The sequence below is a fragment of the Eretmochelys imbricata genome, chromosome 10 (genome assembly GCF_965152235.1).
Source record: "Eretmochelys imbricata isolate rEreImb1 chromosome 10, rEreImb1.hap1, whole genome shotgun sequence".
Classification (NCBI taxonomy): Eukaryota; Metazoa; Chordata; order Testudines; family Cheloniidae; genus Eretmochelys; species Eretmochelys imbricata.
The window spans coordinates 67,585,358-67,605,526 of record NC_135581.1 but is presented as its reverse complement, the minus strand read 5'-3'; the positions used below and the strand labels follow the sequence as shown (position 1 = coordinate 67,605,526).

Genomic DNA, 20,169 nt, shown 5'->3' with positions numbered 1-20,169 from the left:
ACATACAGGTGTGTTCACAATTCCACTGCTTCCACTTCGCACTTCATAACTCACTTCTACGGCCAGTTCCAAAGTACAGTACATAGTAGCAACACTAGCAACATTGTCTAGCAATATGTACTTCAGAGAGATTAGATTACATCTAAAGGAGGAATGTGCCTAACTACTTGCAGACAGATGTATGGCACAGACTTCCTACAGAAGGATACGCTGGACCAAATCCTAAACAACATCCTATTTGAGTTCCATCTCAGCCATTTCTGGAGAGATGTCTCCCTGTGCTACCATACCACAGGTCTACAGTACCATAAAAAATGGCAGCATTTTGAAGACAGTGAATAGTTAATATGCACATTTTAGTTCAGAAACTGCACATATAAATTCCTTGGAGAAAAATGAACATTTAGGCATATTTGTCATTGATTTGTCACATATATTTTCATTTATCTAAACCCATAAACCAGCTGATAGTCTGAAGTGATTCCTTGTAACTTATCTTTCGATAATACAAGACTAACTGCTGCATCAACATTGACAGAAACTTTCCGTAACTTGGTTGACTGAATACAGCCCAGTTTCTCATTCAAAGATTTATAGAAAACCAATTTTATCTCTATTACTACCTTGTGAGGCATGTGGAAGCAAGGGACATTTAGATGCTATCGTCAAAGGTAAAAAGAATTAACACAAGTTAGAAGTTCAGAATTTTTTTTAAATGCCAATGGTAACTAATTTGGAATAATATCAAACAGTTATTTGACAATGTCAAATTTAAACACCATAGATGAAAACATGTTTAAATTACCTCCAACACATGTGGCTGAACATGGAGTAAAACCAATGTATTCCCAATCATAATTCAAACTGCTATCTTCTGCACGTGAAAATTCTGGGGTGTATGGGACAGGATCACTGTCGCAGGACGGCTGGTGGCATATTCGTTCTGTTGCTGGTTTGGGGTCTTCACATTCCTCATCAGGCAGATCCATTTCAGTCTGAGTAAATGTGAGAAGAACACGGCACTTCACATCTCGCACCTGAATGCCACGACCACAAGTAGTACTGCATGGAGACCAGGGTTCTGGAATAAACCTGCAAATAATCATAGTGCAGCAACTTAAAGAAAACTGAAGGAGGAGAAATTTGCACTTGATATGTGTGTGCACGTGCAAATGTATGTGGAGAGTTAAAATATTGCTACAAAAAGTTAATGTAATATAACACTGCAAATGTGGCCAACATGCTAACAAAGCACATGATGAATAATATGGGTTATACTGAGATACAGTTTCAGCACGTACCCAAATCCTATCATTAAACCCCAGGAATACATCCTCTTCACTTTCCCCCTACCCACAATTCCACATAACTAAACGAAGACAACAGACAAGATTGTGGGGGAGAGGAAGAAAGGTCATATGGAGCAATGAAAAGCAACTCACCTTTCTGGGGAAAAAAAGCAATACCGAAAGGTAGCTCAAAACTCCTGGAGCACTCAGCGGGCCAAACTGTATATATAGGTCTACACATTGAGTTACAGTAGCTCTCAAAGCACACAATGTCATACATATGCCAAAAGCACATCTACACTCTATTCACATCTCCCAGAAGGGCTACCACAGGACATCATTGTAATGACATTTAATAGACCTAGTGAAAGGTACTTTTTGAAATGTAGCCACCTCCAATGCAGAACATTACAGGATGCTATTTAGATTTCATCTTGTAGGAGGCCCAACTTTGATGAAGTGATTAACTTGCTCAGTGGACTATCACTTTCATCTGTGTGTCTTTATGCTCCTGATTAACTATAATTAATTCTTATTGTACACATCTCATTAATATATGGACTAGAGGTAATATTTTAAAAAATGTGTAATCTTCTATTACTTCAAGGGCCTTTATTATGTCACATATTAATGTTCAAACTAGACCATTACAATAGGGCTGAATTCCACAAATCATCTTGGGTGGATTTGTGGATAATTTGACAATAAGTTAAATACATAATTGCATAGGTCATTTTCTTAAGGTTTCAAACACTTCGGTGAAAGAAATAGATTTTTTTTAAATTTTCCAACTGGAGCAGATGTACGTGAAACAGAGGAAATGAAAACATTTCTTTATTATCTCCTAAAATATCAGCAAAGGACACCTCTTTAGGATCCAAATTAGACATCTATTTGTTCCAACAGCTTTTCCTCCCTTTCTTCAATTAAAAAATCTGTTGCTTTGTTGCAGAGAATTTTTTTTTTAAATTTAAAAGCAGCCAGTTATGTAAGACTGAGACATGTCTACACAGGATGGCTGATACTCTGATCTCAAGCTCAGAGTGTTGCTAAATTTGAAGAATAGAGTTTGCGAATAGACTACTATGTCAAGCCAACTGCCTTCTGCCACTGCAGAGAGGCATGAGGAGACAAGAGCATCTGATGACACAGTAGTTATGCTATAGATATATTCCCACTAGGCCTCTGGGATACTTTCCAAAGAGCACCTGCTGTGGAGAAGAGGGAAGAGTAAATCTTTCCCCTCCTCTAAAGAGCACTGGCTAATATGGGTTAGGAAGAAGCTGATCACCCTTGAGGAGCTGCTGCTGAACTTCCCTGACAAGTTCTGCCCAATAATGATTTCCAAATTTGTCAAGATTTGGCCTTTTTTGAAGTTTACCTGAATGGAACCATCCCAAACTTTGGCCTGATCCTGCAGGATGCTGAGTGCATCCAGAAAGGTGCTGAGCACCTTCACCTCCTACTGAAGTCAACAGAAACTGAGAGTGTTCAGCATGTCACAGGTTTGACAACATTTGAAGTGCACTAAAAGAATCTTCTACATTGGAAGAGTATTGCCAGAAACAAATTACAGGTGCTCATTTACTGCAGTGACAGGAAACATAGGAAATCCCATACTGGGACAAAATAGTTGTCCATCTAGTCCAGCAACTTGTCTCTGACAGCTGCTTATGAGTGAGAAACCCTGAAGTACACAGCAATGGGAAAACCTGCTAACAAAGAAAGTTACCTCAGAACCTGAATAGAGACTAGATTAAGGTCCAAAGGGAGCCATATAAAATTTCTAGATAGTTATGTCAAAAATGGCCCTGATCCTCCAAAACAATAAGCATGTGGTTAACTTCAAGCATTTTAGTAGTCCCTTGAAATCAACGTGATAGTAACGTGCTTAGAGCTAAACACTTGCTTATGTGTTTTGTTGAATCAGGGCAATTGTGCATAATGCTTTGACAAAATTCTGATCTTCTCTCCATAAAAAGAACCATATCTGGGTAATATTATACATACATAGAATTTATAAAGAAACTCAGAAAATTCTAAGCAATTATTCCTTGACTTACACCTGACCTAAATTTTACTAGTGGGTTTCCTGTTGAATATTTGTGCATGGGATTTCATAGCAAAGTTCAAGATTAAAAAAATTAAAACATGGGTTTTGAAATTCTACTTTGTCATTTGCTAAACCAAATCACATGACTGTAGGGTTAATTAGAACGACCCCATATTACAGCAATTCTTTTCAAGTTGATGACCTCATCAAAGGCATGCTGTAGTTGAAATAGCTAAAATTAAGCAAAAGCCTATGGAGACTACTAGTACAAAATGAGTTCATATAGCTGATCGGGCAGCATTACAGAGCAGTAGAACTCTGGAGACAGGACAGTACTCTGTCTAAATCATGAATCTGGATCAGGTGCCAGTTTTGTATTAATTAGCTAAATCCACAGCCTGAAGCAGAAATTATGGAACTTTGCCTTAAATGTGTGACTGACATAGTAAAAAGGAATAATCCACCAACATCAGAGGCTGTATATTTTTCATTGTGTGGCATATTCAGCATACAATTGGCAACATATTGAGCCTGATACTTCTCCATTGAAGTCATTGGTAACTTTGCCTTTGACTTCAATGGGAACAGGCCCAGACTGAGTTTAGATCAGGATTAGGTAGCATCAAAGCAGCTCTCAAATTATTGTCCCTTGCAAGTCATCAGGTAGGTTATAATGGAATGTTTAGGATTCTGAAGGTTTTTTGAGGCCTTTAATGAATTTCATAGACAAGGCTCCAGTTTTTAAGATGTGTTCATAGTGATTTGCATGAATGCTTAAAAAAAAAATCAACCAAATCAAATTGAAAAATCTATTTATGCAAGTCACAGGAGGCCTGATTCTCCACTGTCTTGCCGCCTTGTGCAATCACTTACGTCTGTGCAAAGTGGGGGTAAAATGCTATCATTATGATTTGGCACACTTTGCACACGTGTAAATGACCAAACACAAGGTGCAACGCAGTGGAGATCAGGCCCACCAATCATGACCTAATGGGGAGGAAAGTGGGTGTTCAGTAGGGCCATGTTGGGATGGCTGGGAAAAAGAAGCAGTGATCTAAACTATTGATGAGCAAATTGGTAAAGATAAGGCAACAGTCAACCCAAACCTTTGCTCAAACTCAACCCTCTCTGTGTTTCAGAAGATCTGGAAAACTTTACTTCTCTCATTATTATTAAGTTTTCCCATGCCTGCACTTTTGGGTTGGGACCAAAAATGCCAAAATCCCTCAAGAAAGGCTGTTCTTTTGATATTTCCAGTCCAACTTTGCAGATCCAAGGAGGCTGGATAAGGTTTGCAGAAGCATCTAAATGTTTGGGTGCTTATCTGAATAGAACCTTTGAAACACTGGAATCCTGCCCATCACTGAACTACCTCTTTAAAATCCAGAGCCACAGATTTTATCATGTTGAGTGGTTACTTATTGGGCAAAATATATGACCACCTTTCTGTGGAGAGGCTGCAAGAAAGCCTGAAATACATGTACTTAAAATAAAAAGGGCACAAATGGGGGAATTTTTCTAAATGCAATGAACAGGAACCTTCAAGGACCCCACCACATTTCAGTTTTAGTAAATGCAATTCTATACAAACCCAGTGAACAATTATTTTTGATGTTCTCATGTTGCTGAGAAAACATACCAGCTTTTGAAAGCATTCTAAATTTATCCTCTATTTCTCTAAGTTATTAAAAGAAAAGGCTGCAGAGGTGTCTATTTCTTTAACTTATTATTAAAAGAAAAGGTTGTAAAATCTTGCTGAAGCCTCATTGCGAATCCTACTGTAACTAAGAAGGCTCAAGGGAGGAACATTTAAAATAATGATGGGTATCAACTGTCATCACATTCCACAACTAAAAACTAAAAAGGTCAAACCTACATTTTTCTTGGCCTTGCTTTACAAGCAGTCATTTTTAAATTTTCCTAATAATAATAAAAAAAGGCTTTTGAACATTCACCCTCTATGTAAATTCAGGACACCGGCCATGGTAGACCACAGCGGCAGAGGTATTTGTCTTCCTGGTTTGGCAAATCCCCTGTTTGTGGGGTTTGAAAACACAGCTGCATTTATTCCCTTATTCATTATCAACTAAAATATCGCCTGAAGGCACAAAAGACAGCTGTAATAAAAGGATGAACTAGGAGCTGAGATTTCATGTTGCGGTTTTAATTCGGATGACAAAAGAATAAATAAAGTTAAAAGTGGCAACGTACCAAGGAAATTGTAAACCCTATGCTAGCCAGAGTTGGGCTAGAAGTTGTCATACTGTGTCACGTATAAACTACAAAAGCAAAGTTAAACATACTCCAAGCAGGAGGGAATTATTGTTACTGTTTGCTCTGGGGGGAAGTAACAACCGTGTGTTACAGTTTTCTTTAGACTCTATGCTCTGACCCCAAAAAAGCTTATTCCAGCTGGAAAAGGCCAGATCAGATAGAATACAAGATTCAGAAAGGTGGTGTGACAAATCGTTGTGATTGCAAAGCACTGTTCATGTACCTGAAGGGCAAGCGGAGAGAGAGAATGAAGACAGAATCCTTCCATTTTGCTGGAAAATGGTGGCCTCATTAGCCAGTCTCAAGGACTGTAATGAATTTTAATCCATATTCTACTGTTACAACTTAGTACTACATACAGTATTTTCATTCAAATAAGGAGATTAGCTGGGAAGTGGCCTACTCTAGTTCATCTACTTTTGTTCAAGGTCAGCTTCACTTGTAGATCTATTTAATGGTGTTTGAGTTCCCCTTACCTACCAGCCTCCTCAGAAGAATGGGAAAAGAACAGGTCTAGCATCCTAGTGGTGATAGGAGAAGACAACAGCAACTTATGTAGGTGAATGGGGGATCTGGCTGGGGTAGTAGAGTTGGGTCCCAGGGGAGCACAGAGTACCCAGAGTATGAAGACCTGAGGACACCATAAAAATTAGTAGAGAAAAGGTGTGTCATGGACTCACTAGTGATGAGTGGCTGAAGGGGCCTTTTGGACCCAGGTCCAGACATTTTTGCTATGACAATGGTAAAGTCAGATCCTTGAAGGTGGGGCAGGGTAGGATGGTTGAAAGGTGAGCAGGAGTTAGGTCTCCAAGGTGGGAATAAAGATTGTTCAGAAGGGAGGACCAAAGGCAGGAGAATGAGGAGATGTGACAGGGCATGCACTGAAAACCTAATTACATGCATGGTGTCTTTCAGAATGTGGGACACCTGAGAGAAAAGGCATCAGTACAGTAATTCAGCCACATAAAGTGTGTATCTGGCGTAGTTGTATAAAAGTAAACCCATTAGAAAGTTTCTGGTTCTGCTGCCATTTTAAGACATTCAGACTGCTAAGCTGGGATGACCTGTTGCACTAGTTTGTGCTTTGCTTGTTCTGTAGGGATATCACTGAGAACCCTAAGGGCCTGGAGAGTACATTAGTTCTTGGTTCCCACCAGCATACACCAGCACACCTGATTTTGGATGGCCAAAGAAGCATTTCTTTATTTTTTCAGGCTGAATCCTCTTTAGAGGAGGTTTCACATCTGTCCATTCCCAGATGCAGACACTCAACATGAAGAGGCTCATTCAGCTAGCATTACTGTCCTCAACAATCACAGTTCACATTCAGACGTGGCCTCTGCATTCATGGCCACCAATTTAGAGAGGAGGGTAACTACTCACGAATAGTCAACTCTTGGCCATAGGTGCCAGTCAATGAAAAATTTCCAATGGCAGCTAGCATAATAGTGCAAATAACACCTGTTTGGCAGGAGGTTTCCTTTGTGAGGCAGTGCAGGTGTCAAATGCTTTATTATTCTTACGGTCATCTGTTAATATGTATGAGCCAAAATAAAGAATAGCTAAGCAGCAGAAGAAAAATAAAATATCAGGGGCCCATATTCTTGCTCTCAGGTACAGTGGTGTAAATCTTGAGCTCCTCTGAGTAACTTCAGATTTACATAATTATAAATAAGAGCAGAATTTGGCCCAGACACAACACATTACAGTGAATGCCTTGGAAACCCATGTAAACACCTGCTGTAATTAAAATATATGAAGGAGATAAGCACCACTCGCAGTTATTCTACACACACGTGATTCTATGAATGCTCATTGCATCACAGATATGAACTAAACTAAAGGGGTGTGAATAGAGCTGGACTCAAGAGAATGTCAGTTATGCACATGCTGTGAACACAACTATTTCTCAGCCCCAGGGCCAAAGTGGTGGGTGGCCCAAGCAACATCTTCTGAATGGCTCAGATTATTATAATTAACTCCCCTCAATTCACGAGCATGGTGTGTAATATTTGAGGGTGGAGGCATAGGGGTATTTCTCTCTCCAGCAATGTGCCCCTCTCCATCTCCAACACAATGATTACATTATTGAGAGGGAGGGAATGGTTAGCTTAAAGCAGCATACACTTGCTTTACATCAGTTGAAGATTCTCCCACACTGGGGAAATCCTCAACAGCTTTCATGGCTAAATTAAAGTCCCCTTGCTATTGCTCCACTGATGCATAGGGAGCCATCAATCTGGCCCATATATTCTATGCCACTCAGGACAGCTGTTCCAAAAGCCAGGCAGTCAAAATATAAAACCAGGAATAAAAGCCCACAAGGTAGCCCAGTCCCACAGAGCGTCAAATGCCAAATCCATCTGCATGACAACAGGCTTGACTTGTACAATATATAAGCAACATTTTTTCCACCCAGAAAGGGGAACTTACATTGGTTCTTCTGATGCTGTTCTGGTCTCTTCTATTTCTTGTGCTTGTTTGAACCAGGGTAATTTAGCTTCTACAGGAATTTTTTCTGGTATGGAAAAAAGCATAATTCATTCCATCAAATTCAGAAGCATTTAATACATATTGCATTATTCACTTCAGCACATTAGTGTCTACATAGTGCATTGATTAAAGATGGGTCCAAAACAAAATACCCAGATCCAAAAATCCTCTTCTGAACTATAGAAAAGTTTGGAACTGAATCTGCCCACAGGTCCATCTCTGCTATTGAAACCACTTTTTCTTCTACTATTATCCCACACTGTGATTTTGGAAATTAATACTAGTGACACATATTACAGTTGAAGTATTAGCTGTTACTTTTTGAGACTGTCAGGTGCCTTAATCTCTATTCATTAAGTTTTTATATAATATTCCATGTGATTTGTCTGCACCTGGGCAAAAGTACAAGCCTTTTGCTTGGCAGGTCTCACATCAAGAGGGGAGAAAGCTGCAGCAAGAACAAATTTGGCGTTGCTTTGTTTTATTAATAATTGTTGGCATTTTAAATGCAAATTTTGTATTATTTACTCACTTCAGTGTCACTCTATCTATGGAAAGGTAGAACTTAAACAGGAAATGAATGAGTATTTATGGCAAATTGAATACGACTTGCCACAATTTCTATTCCTAGCCTTTTCCTTATTCCAACAATACTAAACAAAATGCCACAATATTTCTAAATCTGCAATTTTGAGCATAAAACATCTTAGAATTCTTTATAGGGTAAAATTTATCATTCAGATAAGTAAACTGTTTTCTTTTTACATTTTGTTTGCCTTGTAATATTCATTTACTATTTGAGAAATGTACCAGATAGGCAGCACTGCAAATCTTTTATTCAGTAATACAACTTCCACCACATTGTTATGACATTGTTACTAAACCCTGACCTGCAGGAATACCTCTGTGGGTGGGAAGGTACCAGTAATTCAATCTCCATATCCATTCAATCTTTGGCTTCTTTTCTGAGTTTCCCAAAAGTGCAGCTGGTTAGTGCCAATTGCAATGATGTTATTTTGTGATGTGGACACCCAAATCTTGAAGTAATAGAACGGCAATGCCAGCTCACCATATATGGTTAGAAGAATTGTCAAAGGGTAACAAATTTCAATCATAATACAGATGGACTGGATTCAAACTAGAGTCTTGGTGTGAAACACTTTCTCTCTTGATTGCCTAAACCAGCGTATCTCAACTGGGCTTAAGTTTTTTTTGGGGGGGGGAGGAAGGGGTGTTTCAAGCAGGGCCGGCATAATGGGGTAGGAAGCAGGGCAATTTCCTGGGGCCGCACAAAGCTAATTTACTTGTTTCAGCCCTGCGCAGGGCTGAAGCCCTGTGGCCCAAAGGGTGGAGGCTGGAGTCCCACATCCCATAGGGCTGAAGGTAAGGGGTCACAGTTTTTTCTGGTAGCGGGGGGTCACAACCTTTTTTTTTTTTTTTTAAAGTCCAAAGGGAGTTGCCAGCACAAAAAGGTTAAGAAACACTGGTCTAAGCTCTGAAGTCTTCCAATATATTCTCCATGTACTGAAAAGAATGAAACTTCAAAGAACTTTATCTAAACTCCTTTTGGACTGTGCAGATACACACCACATTCATACCAAGTTCTTCTCCTTGCAGGTCCCCTGAAGTTCCATAATACTTTCATTACCATTTTTACTGCAAGACTTAGAGAATTCTGTTGTATTTGTCCCTTGATGGTTTTTTGCCTGGAGAACTCCCTAAAACCTCAAAATATCCTGCTCTACCAACTTATCTGTGGTAAGTCATTGGGTTTCAATAGCACTTAACTACATTTGCTATTAATTTTACTATGTAAATCTTACTGTTGAGTTGTGAATATTCCCAACAAGTTTTTCCAATAAATATGAAAAGACTGAAAAGACTTTCCAAGCCTAAGGTTCAGGGACCAGGACTGAGACAGGAGACAGAGAAGCCTACCTAGCTATCTACCTACCGATCTACTGTACTTATGAGATAAGAATGGAATAGGAAATGTCACTTTTATATCACTTCATACCTCTTGCTCTTTGTTTCCCCTTATTTCCCTACATCATCTCATCTACCTTTTATTCCTCAATTAATTTTTAAAGGACATTTGTTAATCCATGTCATTAAGCATTAAAGATTATTTTAAAAAAATTAAAAAGTGGAAAAGAAGAGGAGAGGGAAATCAGCATGGACATTATTTAAGGTTTTTCCATGTTGCCTGCAGAATTCTGTAGTTCTAGCTGTCGATATAGAGGAACAAGGGCCATGGTTATATGTACCATAAGCTCTACGAACATATTACTCTTCCCATTGACAATGTTATTGAGCAATCCCCTGGCACCTAATGTATTGCTCCCACTTTTCCCCTATTTAACTTAAGTTATGTATTTTAATTTAGAGAGCTTGTAGTTTTCATTACATGGTATCAATGTTATCAGCAAAAAATATCACACATATACCTTTCTTACCACCAATGGCAACAACACTTCCTTTTACCAACACTGGAACAAGTCCTGGCAAATTTGAGCTTCTGGTACTTTTGGGAGAGGTGACCACGGACCCTTTACTTCTGTTAACAAAAATGCAAAACAATAACACATGCAGACAAAGTTCCAGTTACCTCTTGGTTTGCAACATGGTACTGGCACAATGCACTCTTCTTTTATATGTAGCTTAAGTTGTGGATTACAGCCCCCGACATGCTGGCCACGGTGGTCAATACACAATACCACTCGGTAACGTAAGCCTCGGCCACAGGTTACCGTGCACTAAAGGAGACAATACAATAATCTTACTCCACAGATTCTTTTAAAAATATTTTTTAAAAATAATGTCATTCATAAATATGAATTTGGAAGCTTTAAGTCCTTACCCAAAGCCCACTGAAGTAAAGTGGAGTCTTTCCATTTCCTTCAGTGGGTGTGGCATCAGGCCTTAAGTGAAAACTATAATAGCTGTTCCATCAGATTTCAGATGAACATTATTTAAATATAATCTTGCATTGCCAAGTGACTAAAGGATATTAGTGATGGCTAGTAATGGACAAACCTCTAAAGATGTGGGGGGGGGGGGTGAGGGGGGATGTCTTCCTGGGTTCTGCAAAGCTTATCTGAACAGCTACAGTCTATAATGGAACTGTGAATCTACTGAGAATAAGCTCTCTCACAACATTTTTAGTGGTTTTTGGTTTAAGTTGGGTCAGAAAAAACATCAGAATGCTTCTCCAACTGTATTTCAGTGATCTTATTTGGATGAACTCAGGAAACATAGAAGTGTTATCTATCCATGTCAGATAAGCAGAACCAAGATATGTTGGCTCTGTATTCCTGTTACTATAATGAAAGGTAAGGAGAATGCTAGGAAAACCACCCATACAGATATCTCTCAATTCCCAAACAGCCATGTTCTTGGCAAATTATCTGCAGTGGAGGATTACATCCAGAGGTGAAAGTAAGCCGGTACAGTCTGGTACAGTGTACCAGTAAGAGCCGGTACACAGTTGATCCTACTGGCAGGGGGCAGCTTCCCCAGGGCCTGGCAATTTAAAAGGGCCTAGGGCTCCCAGCAGCGGCCAGAGCCCCTGGCCCTTTAAATCGCCACCAGAGCCCTGGGGCTCCCAACCGCTGCCACAACTATCACGGAGCTCCAGCGGTGATTTAAAGGCCTGAGGGCTCCCAGCCGCCGCTAATGCAACTGGAGCCCCCAGCCCTTTAAATCATCATCAGAGCCCCAGCGTGGTGGCAGCGGCCAGGAGCCCCTGGCCCCAGCCCCACCCCTTCTGGTTGAGCCACCCACCCACCTTGCTCAGGACCCCGGCTGCCCTGCATACCAGTAAGTCCCTTAAGTTACTTTCACCCCTGATTACATCTATCAAGAAGTGGGAGACAAAAGTCCTGAAGTATAGTTCTGAAGGCACAAAAACCTGCACATGCATTTTATTCCACAGAGATATCTTACATCATGAATTGTAGGCTAAATATCTACTGCTCAGTGCCACAAAATGTGCCTGCAATTATTTTTGCCCATAATTATATCACTGTATACAATTAGAGGCTGCCTTTCAAAATTAGGTACAAATAATTTTTCAGTTTACCTGAGACCATTCCATAGCTACCCACTTAGGACAATCAAACAGATTACAGGTTTGCATGACCTTGGGCTTGGGAGCATACATGCATTTCCATTCCTCCACTTGCAGTATCTCTCCATGTATGGTCTCCTCTACACAAACAAAGCTCCTCCTCTGAATTCCACCTCCACAGGAAACAGAACATGCAGTCCAAGGATTATGTTCCCATCTAGGGGGAAAAAAACAACCAAACCCCAAATACATTAAAAATAATACCATCTATAAAGCATAGCAAAATATTGAACCCAATCTTATTTCCACTGATGTGAATGAAACTTTTGCCACTGACTTCAAAAGGGAGCAGAATCAGGTCTATTTTCTGACATTTGTACAAAAATGTATATAGAATCAGAAACATATTGTGCCTTTGTTTCAGGCTTTCTTTCTGCTATGTGCCAAAATGAACACACAAATAAATGGACTAAAGTGCCCAGGTAAATTTCCTGAAGTGTTTGGAATAACCTGATTCTCTTGTATACATTTTGAGGAGTTAAAGCAGGAATACAATGTATTTGATTATTTGAATAATGTCTAGAATGAATCAACATAATGAAGTGTGTTCCACACTTAGGCTACTACTTTACATGGCTACATGTAATTTTTCATCATTATTATTTGGTTAGCACCAACAATGTGCTTGAGGCGGTCTAAAAACAAAAGCCCCTGCTCTGAAAAGCTTACAGCCCGAGAGATAAACATACTGAAGATCAAACTTGCAGTGACATCAGAAGTGGGGAAGACAGTAAAGTTATACATTTTCAGTGGCTTTATCTCATACTCTAAGCACAAACCACACATTTAGGCATCTACTCTTTCACAAAAGACAGTAAATAAATATTGAAGACATACTCAAGGATCTTCCTGACGTAAGTGTATCATTGACAATTACAAACTACAAGGCCTCAATCCTGGGCTCCTACTTTGGTTCTCACACAGCCCTATTCAGTCCCTCATTGCCCCATCCACCTGCCCCCACAAAGAAACCTGGGGAAATAGTTGGGTCCTGCACCTGGTCTTTAAAGCTCGTCATATCTTAGCTTTGGCAAATCAAGGCAGGAAGTGAGTAAGAAGACTTTACTATAGCCAGTCTAAAACCTTTAAATATTACCATTGCAGTGGCTCAGAAAAGAACTGTGAAAAAAATTACATCATTTATGAATGATAGACTCAGCCAGTACAGAAATATCCCACCTAAATCAATTCATCAAGAGTAACATAGGTTTTGTAAAGGAAGTCATAATATCAGAGTAGATGGAGCAGAAGCCTATAAATCAAAGGCAGACGTCAGTAAGTACTACCTACTCCCTACGATACAGAAGGTAACTCAAGAATACTTCCTATTTTAAATAATTCATTAAACTGTCTACAAGAAACATATCAATCATGTTCAAACACTATAGCACAGAGTCAATTTTAAACATACAAAAACCTCCTTTGAACTTTAAACATAGGATATATGCTCAAAAGCAGGCAATATATAGCTGACTGACTAAATATTCATTTCACATTACCAGAGAAAAAGGCTTTTAAAATGTCACAGTTATACTTTTCACTGTTTTACCTAAACAAATGGCCAGTGTTAAAATCAACTCATTTTCTTTGAAAATATCAGGAACTAAAGAGCAATTAGCTGTTCAATGAGTTAGCAGCTCATGGATTCATATGTGTAAGGCTGACTGTACTAGATGTAATACTACTCTTAGAAGTGTTTATAGCATAAAGTTTTATAGTTGTTTTTCTTTATCTCATCAGTTTCAAACACACTCCAGTTCCCATATTCCCTTGAGCATTTTCAAGATGGAGTGAGGTCCAGAGCTACTGGGGGGAGGAGGGGAAGTGTCGTGGGCAGGCAGTCAAGGAGACACTTTCCAGAACCCACAACTGTCAAGGGATCCTCAACAGTCCAGCAAGTCTGAGATATATGGAGGCATTCCAAAAGCCTTAAAAGAAAATTTTTATCCTGGGAAATTTTTCTGTTTATTTCAAAGATCTCCATCTGTAGAAATATTTCAGTAGGACGTTTACAGCTCCAGCCGCAAGAGAACTCTTTCAAGAGCCTGCAGTGTGCATTGTGACTTTCTCACAACTTCCTCATTTGAATGAGAAAATGGTGGTGAATGCCACAGGATTGCAAAGCAGCCCTCCACGTGGCCTTTGTATTACATGGGAGGTGACTGCTGCTCAAGAAAAGCGAGCCAGTAAAGCTTTGGTGAAGAGCATCTACAGCACTTTGTTTTATGCCTGTTATGTGTGAACAGCCAGGCTCAGCACTTGAACAGGTAAAAAGCAGAATTAATGTGGAGTATGTGCAACAACTTTACAGGCAACAAGCACAGAGTGTATATATGTGAGAATTGCTGCAGTATTTAGCTCCTGACTGGGCCAGATTCACCAGCTGGTGCAAGAATGTGCAAAGTGGCCAGGTGTTTCCACCATCGCCCTCTTCTAGTTCTGTTAGAGAAGGGCAGCTTTCTTCTCCCACTGAAGCTCTTTAAGAGCGCTCCCAGTGAAGGCTAGAGCAGCAATACATTGAATCAGCCTGCCTTGTTCTCGCCCCTTCCTTAAGCAATGCCACCAACTTTTGGGTGTATGCTTGCTGCTCGCTGGTCTCTGAGTAGATGCGGTGATCATGACTCCTTTAAACCAACAAAACTAACACAGCCCCCAGTAAAAAGAAAAGGAGTACTTGTGGCACCTTAGAGACTAACCAATTTATTTGAGCATGAGCTTTCGTGAGATTTCACACATGGGGACTAGGCCAGTGTCTGCTGGCACAGACCTGGAGTGATGTGAGCCCTTATCTGCAGTTCTTAATGCTTGAAATGAGAGCAGCTGCCCATGACTTCACCCTCCTTATGATCTCCTTCACCATGGACAGTGCTGTACAGACTCTATAGGCATAGTGCAGCACAGAAGGGAAACGAAACCTTAATTTCAACTGGTTTCCTGAGCCACTCAGAACACGAAGCATTGATATAAAGAAATTGTGTTGAGGTCAACACAGAGAAATCTGCAGTCTGGCAGCAGAAGGAAGAGAGGAAAGGGGAAAAGATAGGATCAGGATAATTGCAAAACTCCAGTACTAAGCCACAGGAGAAAACATCTCCACCTATCTGACAAAGCCAAAAAACATCAGAGAGCAGCATATCCTCCGCTGTGTAAATTGTCAAGTCAATGGAGCTATGATAATTTACACCAGTTGATGGAATCCAAAGAGTTCCACTCAGTCAAGTGAGTCTGCAAGTTCACTCTTCTCCCACCATATTCAGAAAAATATATTTTTAATTTTAGCTTTTCATTAAACAATTGACCAAATCCTCAGATGGTGTAAATCTGCTTACCTCCACTGACTACACTGATTTAAACCAGCTGCAGATCTGACCCAGTGTTTTTAAATTGAAGTCCCTAAGTTCTTTATAAAAAAAACCATCAAGCACGTTTCAGAGGAGCATTAAATTAATTTTCTGACCATCTCAGGTGAAACAATGCTCTCAAACCACTTAGGTAATGAAGAAGCACAGAAAATTCCATATCTGCAAAGTACTAAAGCAGTGTGTATATGAACAAACAGCATGTAGGAATAAACAACAAAAAGAACAGAAGAGCAATATATTTTAACAAGCAAAGAATTCATTCCCAGAGTGCCACATTACATGAATAGTTACACTGAATGCATGCATTTTTTATTAATCAAACCAAAATATACCTTCACAGAAAAAAATGAATAAATACATGAATTTTAGAGGAAATTTTAACAGACTATTACTTCTGCACTAAACAGTTATGCACTTAGCAGGTTTTTGTTGCAGTAACAGGGGGCCCAATCCTGCAACGCTTTACTTAGGAATAGTCCCATTCAAGTCACTCACATGCACAGTGTTTGCAGGATTGAGCCCAAGATCTACTCTCTTCTGTATAACTTGGAAGATCAACTACTACGATAGTATGCAAAGACAGTAGATAATGTTCTAAACTATACAGTGATTTGAGTCTTTGTATTTGAATCTTGAATTCCCACGGAAATCTCATCCTAATGCTGACCTACATGTTTTAGTCCCCATACATACCGAGGAAGAGGCTGGAAGTGATCATAGGGCATGATTTCTTTAAATCCATCACTGTCAATAAAAGAAATATGGCATCATTATTTCTCATATCCGAGATGGTATTTGCTCTACATGTTATGCACAATCATATTTAAAAGTGAACAAATCCCACCATGAGATCAGGAAATGTGAGACCAACTACAGGATCTTCCTGTGGAACAAGCTGACCCATTATGTACCCATCATTTCTGAAGATGCTGGAAACGCTCTATTAACTCCTTAATTCATTCCACAAAAATGGAAAAAGCAATTTCTCCTCAAAAGGCAATGAATGACCATTAAACAGTTCTACGTAATCCTCCTGTGTGTGACTCCTCCCAGGTTGTGCCACTTCCCCGGGATGCACAGTCATTTCTTAACAAAGAAATGGACACCACAGAGAAATCTGTAATGAAGGGATCCGTGGAAGGTGCATGCAGCTGAAAAAATGCATGATAAGGGTTCAATCTATGGAGGTGCTGAGCACTTCCTGGAAGGTGCTCAGCACCCTCAACTGCTGCTTACTTGAATTACAGAAGTTGCTCAGCACCTAGCAGGAGTAGGCTCCGAGGTTAAGGGAAGGTCTATTCCTCAGGTCTGCAAGGAGAAGTGAAATAGGACATTATTTCCCCTCATCCCCTGGTCTGTCTTTGTAGGGTAAATCTGTATAGCAAGAGCTCATAATTTCTACTTTTTTACCTGTCGTGCTCCCACAGCTTTTTCAGATATACTGTATTAAAATCTTGCCATTCTATCAACTAGCATTTTCTAAAAGAACTTTTAAAGTCTGTGCATCTATACTTAGCAGAGGTCACCATCAATGGTTATATTTAACACGGATTAAAGGAAATGGACAGGTTAGCTATAGGAAATGAAATCCATTCAGAGTGTTTCCTCCTTTTCTTATATATAACTCTAGTCCAGCCAGATGGCATATTAATGTGAGGTTCTGGGACCTGACACCGTGAAGTATTTTAAGATACTTCAGCAGAGCCAGGAAACCTCACCAGACAATCCAAAAGTAAGTTAGTTTTAAATACCACTGTGCAATTCAATACAGTTTATGTATACTGTAGCCTTTATAATTTGGCAATAATATTCAGTGGTATTTGCACCAGAAGTACCTTTATTTGAATTGATTTTTTCTGACTATCTTGTAACTTTAAAAAATATCCCCCCAAAACTTTAAATATTATGTGACCAATTGTAGAGTGAAAATGGCGAATGAAATTTTTATACCGGACAGATGGACAAACCAGAATAAACCACATGCAAAAACTTCATGCTGAATGAGGAATGGAGCTACTACCTGCCTTTAATGGGAAATCCTGAATAACAAATGACAGCATCGATAAATCCAAAAGCAGACATACAGTCCCTCATGTTCACATAATCCTACAAAATGTGTGCACTGGTGCCATAGGGTATGTCTACACCACAATCGGGAGGCACCAGTACAGCCTGTGTAGACACATCCAAGCTAGCTTTGATTAAGGTAGCTTGCTAAAAATAGTGATGTTGCCACAGCGGCCCAGGCTAGCTATCTGAGTACAACTTCACCTGGGAACTTCATACTGTTGTTTGTGCCACAGCAGCCATACTGCTATGTGTAGTGAGCTAGTTCAACCAAAGCTAGCTTGAATATTTCTGCATGTGCTGTTCTGATGGCAGGGTAGACATATCCATAGAGCTCAGCAAGAAATCTGCAGCAAAGGTAGGCCACGAACAAAAACAAATGGACTATTGAAACCACCTCTGTGTAAGATTGAGGAAGTGCTACAAGTCTGTTCGTGTTGGTGCAAATGCCAGACTTTCTTTAATGTCCTGAACAATTAAAATTAAGCAGTCCTGAAGATCAAAGTGTGTCAAAAGTCAAATAAATATGGTTACTTGCTCCTTAGTAACTAAAAATACCATCCCACTTGCATATTTGTCATACAAACCTAGAAGGACAGGGATCCATGTTGCATTCCTTTAGTTTAGGCTTTGGTTTCTTATTTTCTGGGTAGTAGTGACAGTAGTGATCAGGAACAACTCGCTTCAAACGAATATCCACACATTCAGCAGAGTTAAGTTGATAACCTAACATGGGAGCAAAAGATGAACATGCTAATGCTTGTGATGAAGGAAGATAAATTCAAACGGCTTTCTTTTCTCAAATACTAAACTATACATCCAGTTAAATGCAGTGATTTTTGTGGGTTTTTTTTAAAATAAGGAAACGCTGGGGTTTTTTTTAATAAGGAAATGCTGTACTCGGACATATAGGGCCAGATCTTCAGTCAGCAACTGAAGTCAAGGAAGCTATATCAATTAACATCAACTGAGAGTCTGGCCCTTTGTTCCGGGAGTGTTTTAGGAAGACAAATTTTTAACAGATGCAGTTATACACCTACTAGGACACCTCACTGGTCACTTTCTTGAGGTGCACAATTGGATGGCCGTGTTGTACGTCCACATTTATAAAATCCACACAGAAGTGTTTACTGAGTGCACTACTGAGAGGTGTATTAGGTGGTCATGTGTGGTATGAAAAATACTTAAAACAGAAAGCCAGAGGAATTGGAGATGAGGTCCAAAGACATTGTTAAGTTAAACTTTAGAAAACAAAGAAATATTTTCAAGAACATTCCTAGTTAAAGAGCCAAGAAAAGAAAACCTGAAGTAACTACTTGGTGCAAATATCTGCATAAAAGGACTGGTTAACAGAAAAGATCTGAGTTTAATAAACCACTAGGTTGCTTTCTTGGCTAAGATAAAAAAGCTTATTCACAGGAATTGTCTTTCACTGAAACAGAGAAGACAAGAAGGATGTTCTGGTATGTGCTAAAAAAGAAAAAGGATGAAACCACAAGAATGAAAATCCAAATAGAGTCAATAAACTAATAACATAACTGTGTCTACTGAAAATGCTGAAGTATCATATAGCAATAGCTTCACTTATGTGTCTCTTGGCCGATCCAAAGTGTCATCATGCATGAGAGTGATGATCATAAAGAAAAACGAAGCAGTTCCAGCACCTTAAGCATGCATGTGCCAGTTCTTGTAAGCACCCAGCAGACCAAGAAGAATTACCAGCTGCAAAGAAAATTCAGGTTTTTAAAACTTTCCTGTTTATTTGTATTTGTTTGTACAAATACAACCACACCTCTCCTCTCTGCACTCCCGAGACTCTCCCTCACCCACACAGAGATTACAGAACTGAATGTGGAGTGATCCAACTGAGACATGATATCCTGGTGAACAGCTGATTCTAATTTTTTGTTGTGTGGAACTTTTTCTATCTGAAATGTCTGAGTCATTTTAGTGCTGGTGAAAGAGCTCAGACAGCATCTGGAGACCAAATCTTCGAGAAGATAATAGGTTCAGGCTGGGCAGCAGCAGTGCAAGTTTCCCCAGTAACATACAGCCCTCAACACTGCCGCTGTCTGGGGTCAGTGTGTAGCTTAGTCTCCAGGCTCATTTATTTACTGGCCTTTCTCTCAGGACTGCCAACAAGAACACCAAGCTTTGTTGATAAAGATGGTGTGATTTCCTAATAAGGACATCCATCCACAAGGAATTGCACTGAAGCTACCAGCTAATTTCAAAGAGAATAAGCAGCCATTAGATAGTAATAATTTTTCAAGACAACACTCTCTTAGATTGGATTTGAGCCATCAACCTAGAAGGGAAGATGTCCATTGAGCTATCCAGTGTTTGCAATGCTCACAATAAAAAATATTATACTGTACACTTCTTCCCCTGTGAGGAACATCAGGGAAAAACACTTAGGCTTGCAATTCTACTTCTTTGACAATACCATCCCACAGGATTAGCATTCACATTTCAAATGAGGGTCATGTTTCAAAGGGCCAA

The 20,169-nt window shown here is 39.6% G+C and overlaps 1 protein-coding gene across 1 annotated transcript in view; it reads right to left on the bottom strand.

Annotated features, from left to right (window-relative positions):
* Positions 1 to 20,169, bottom strand: part of ADAMTSL3 (ADAMTS like 3) — a 274,919-nt gene that overhangs the window by 56,737 nt on the left and 198,013 nt on the right. Inside the window, exons 11-16 of the mRNA XM_077828139.1 lie at positions 18,255 to 18,393; positions 16,294 to 16,344; positions 12,191 to 12,395; positions 10,718 to 10,865; positions 8,050 to 8,134; positions 806 to 1,092 (exon numbers count right to left, since the gene is read on the bottom strand). Of these exons, the coding sequence (XP_077684265.1) occupies positions 806 to 1,092; positions 8,050 to 8,134; positions 10,718 to 10,865; positions 12,191 to 12,395; positions 16,294 to 16,344; positions 18,255 to 18,393 (915 nt within the window). The remainder of the gene's footprint in view (positions 1 to 805; positions 1,093 to 8,049; positions 8,135 to 10,717; positions 10,866 to 12,190; positions 12,396 to 16,293; positions 16,345 to 18,254; positions 18,394 to 20,169) is intronic.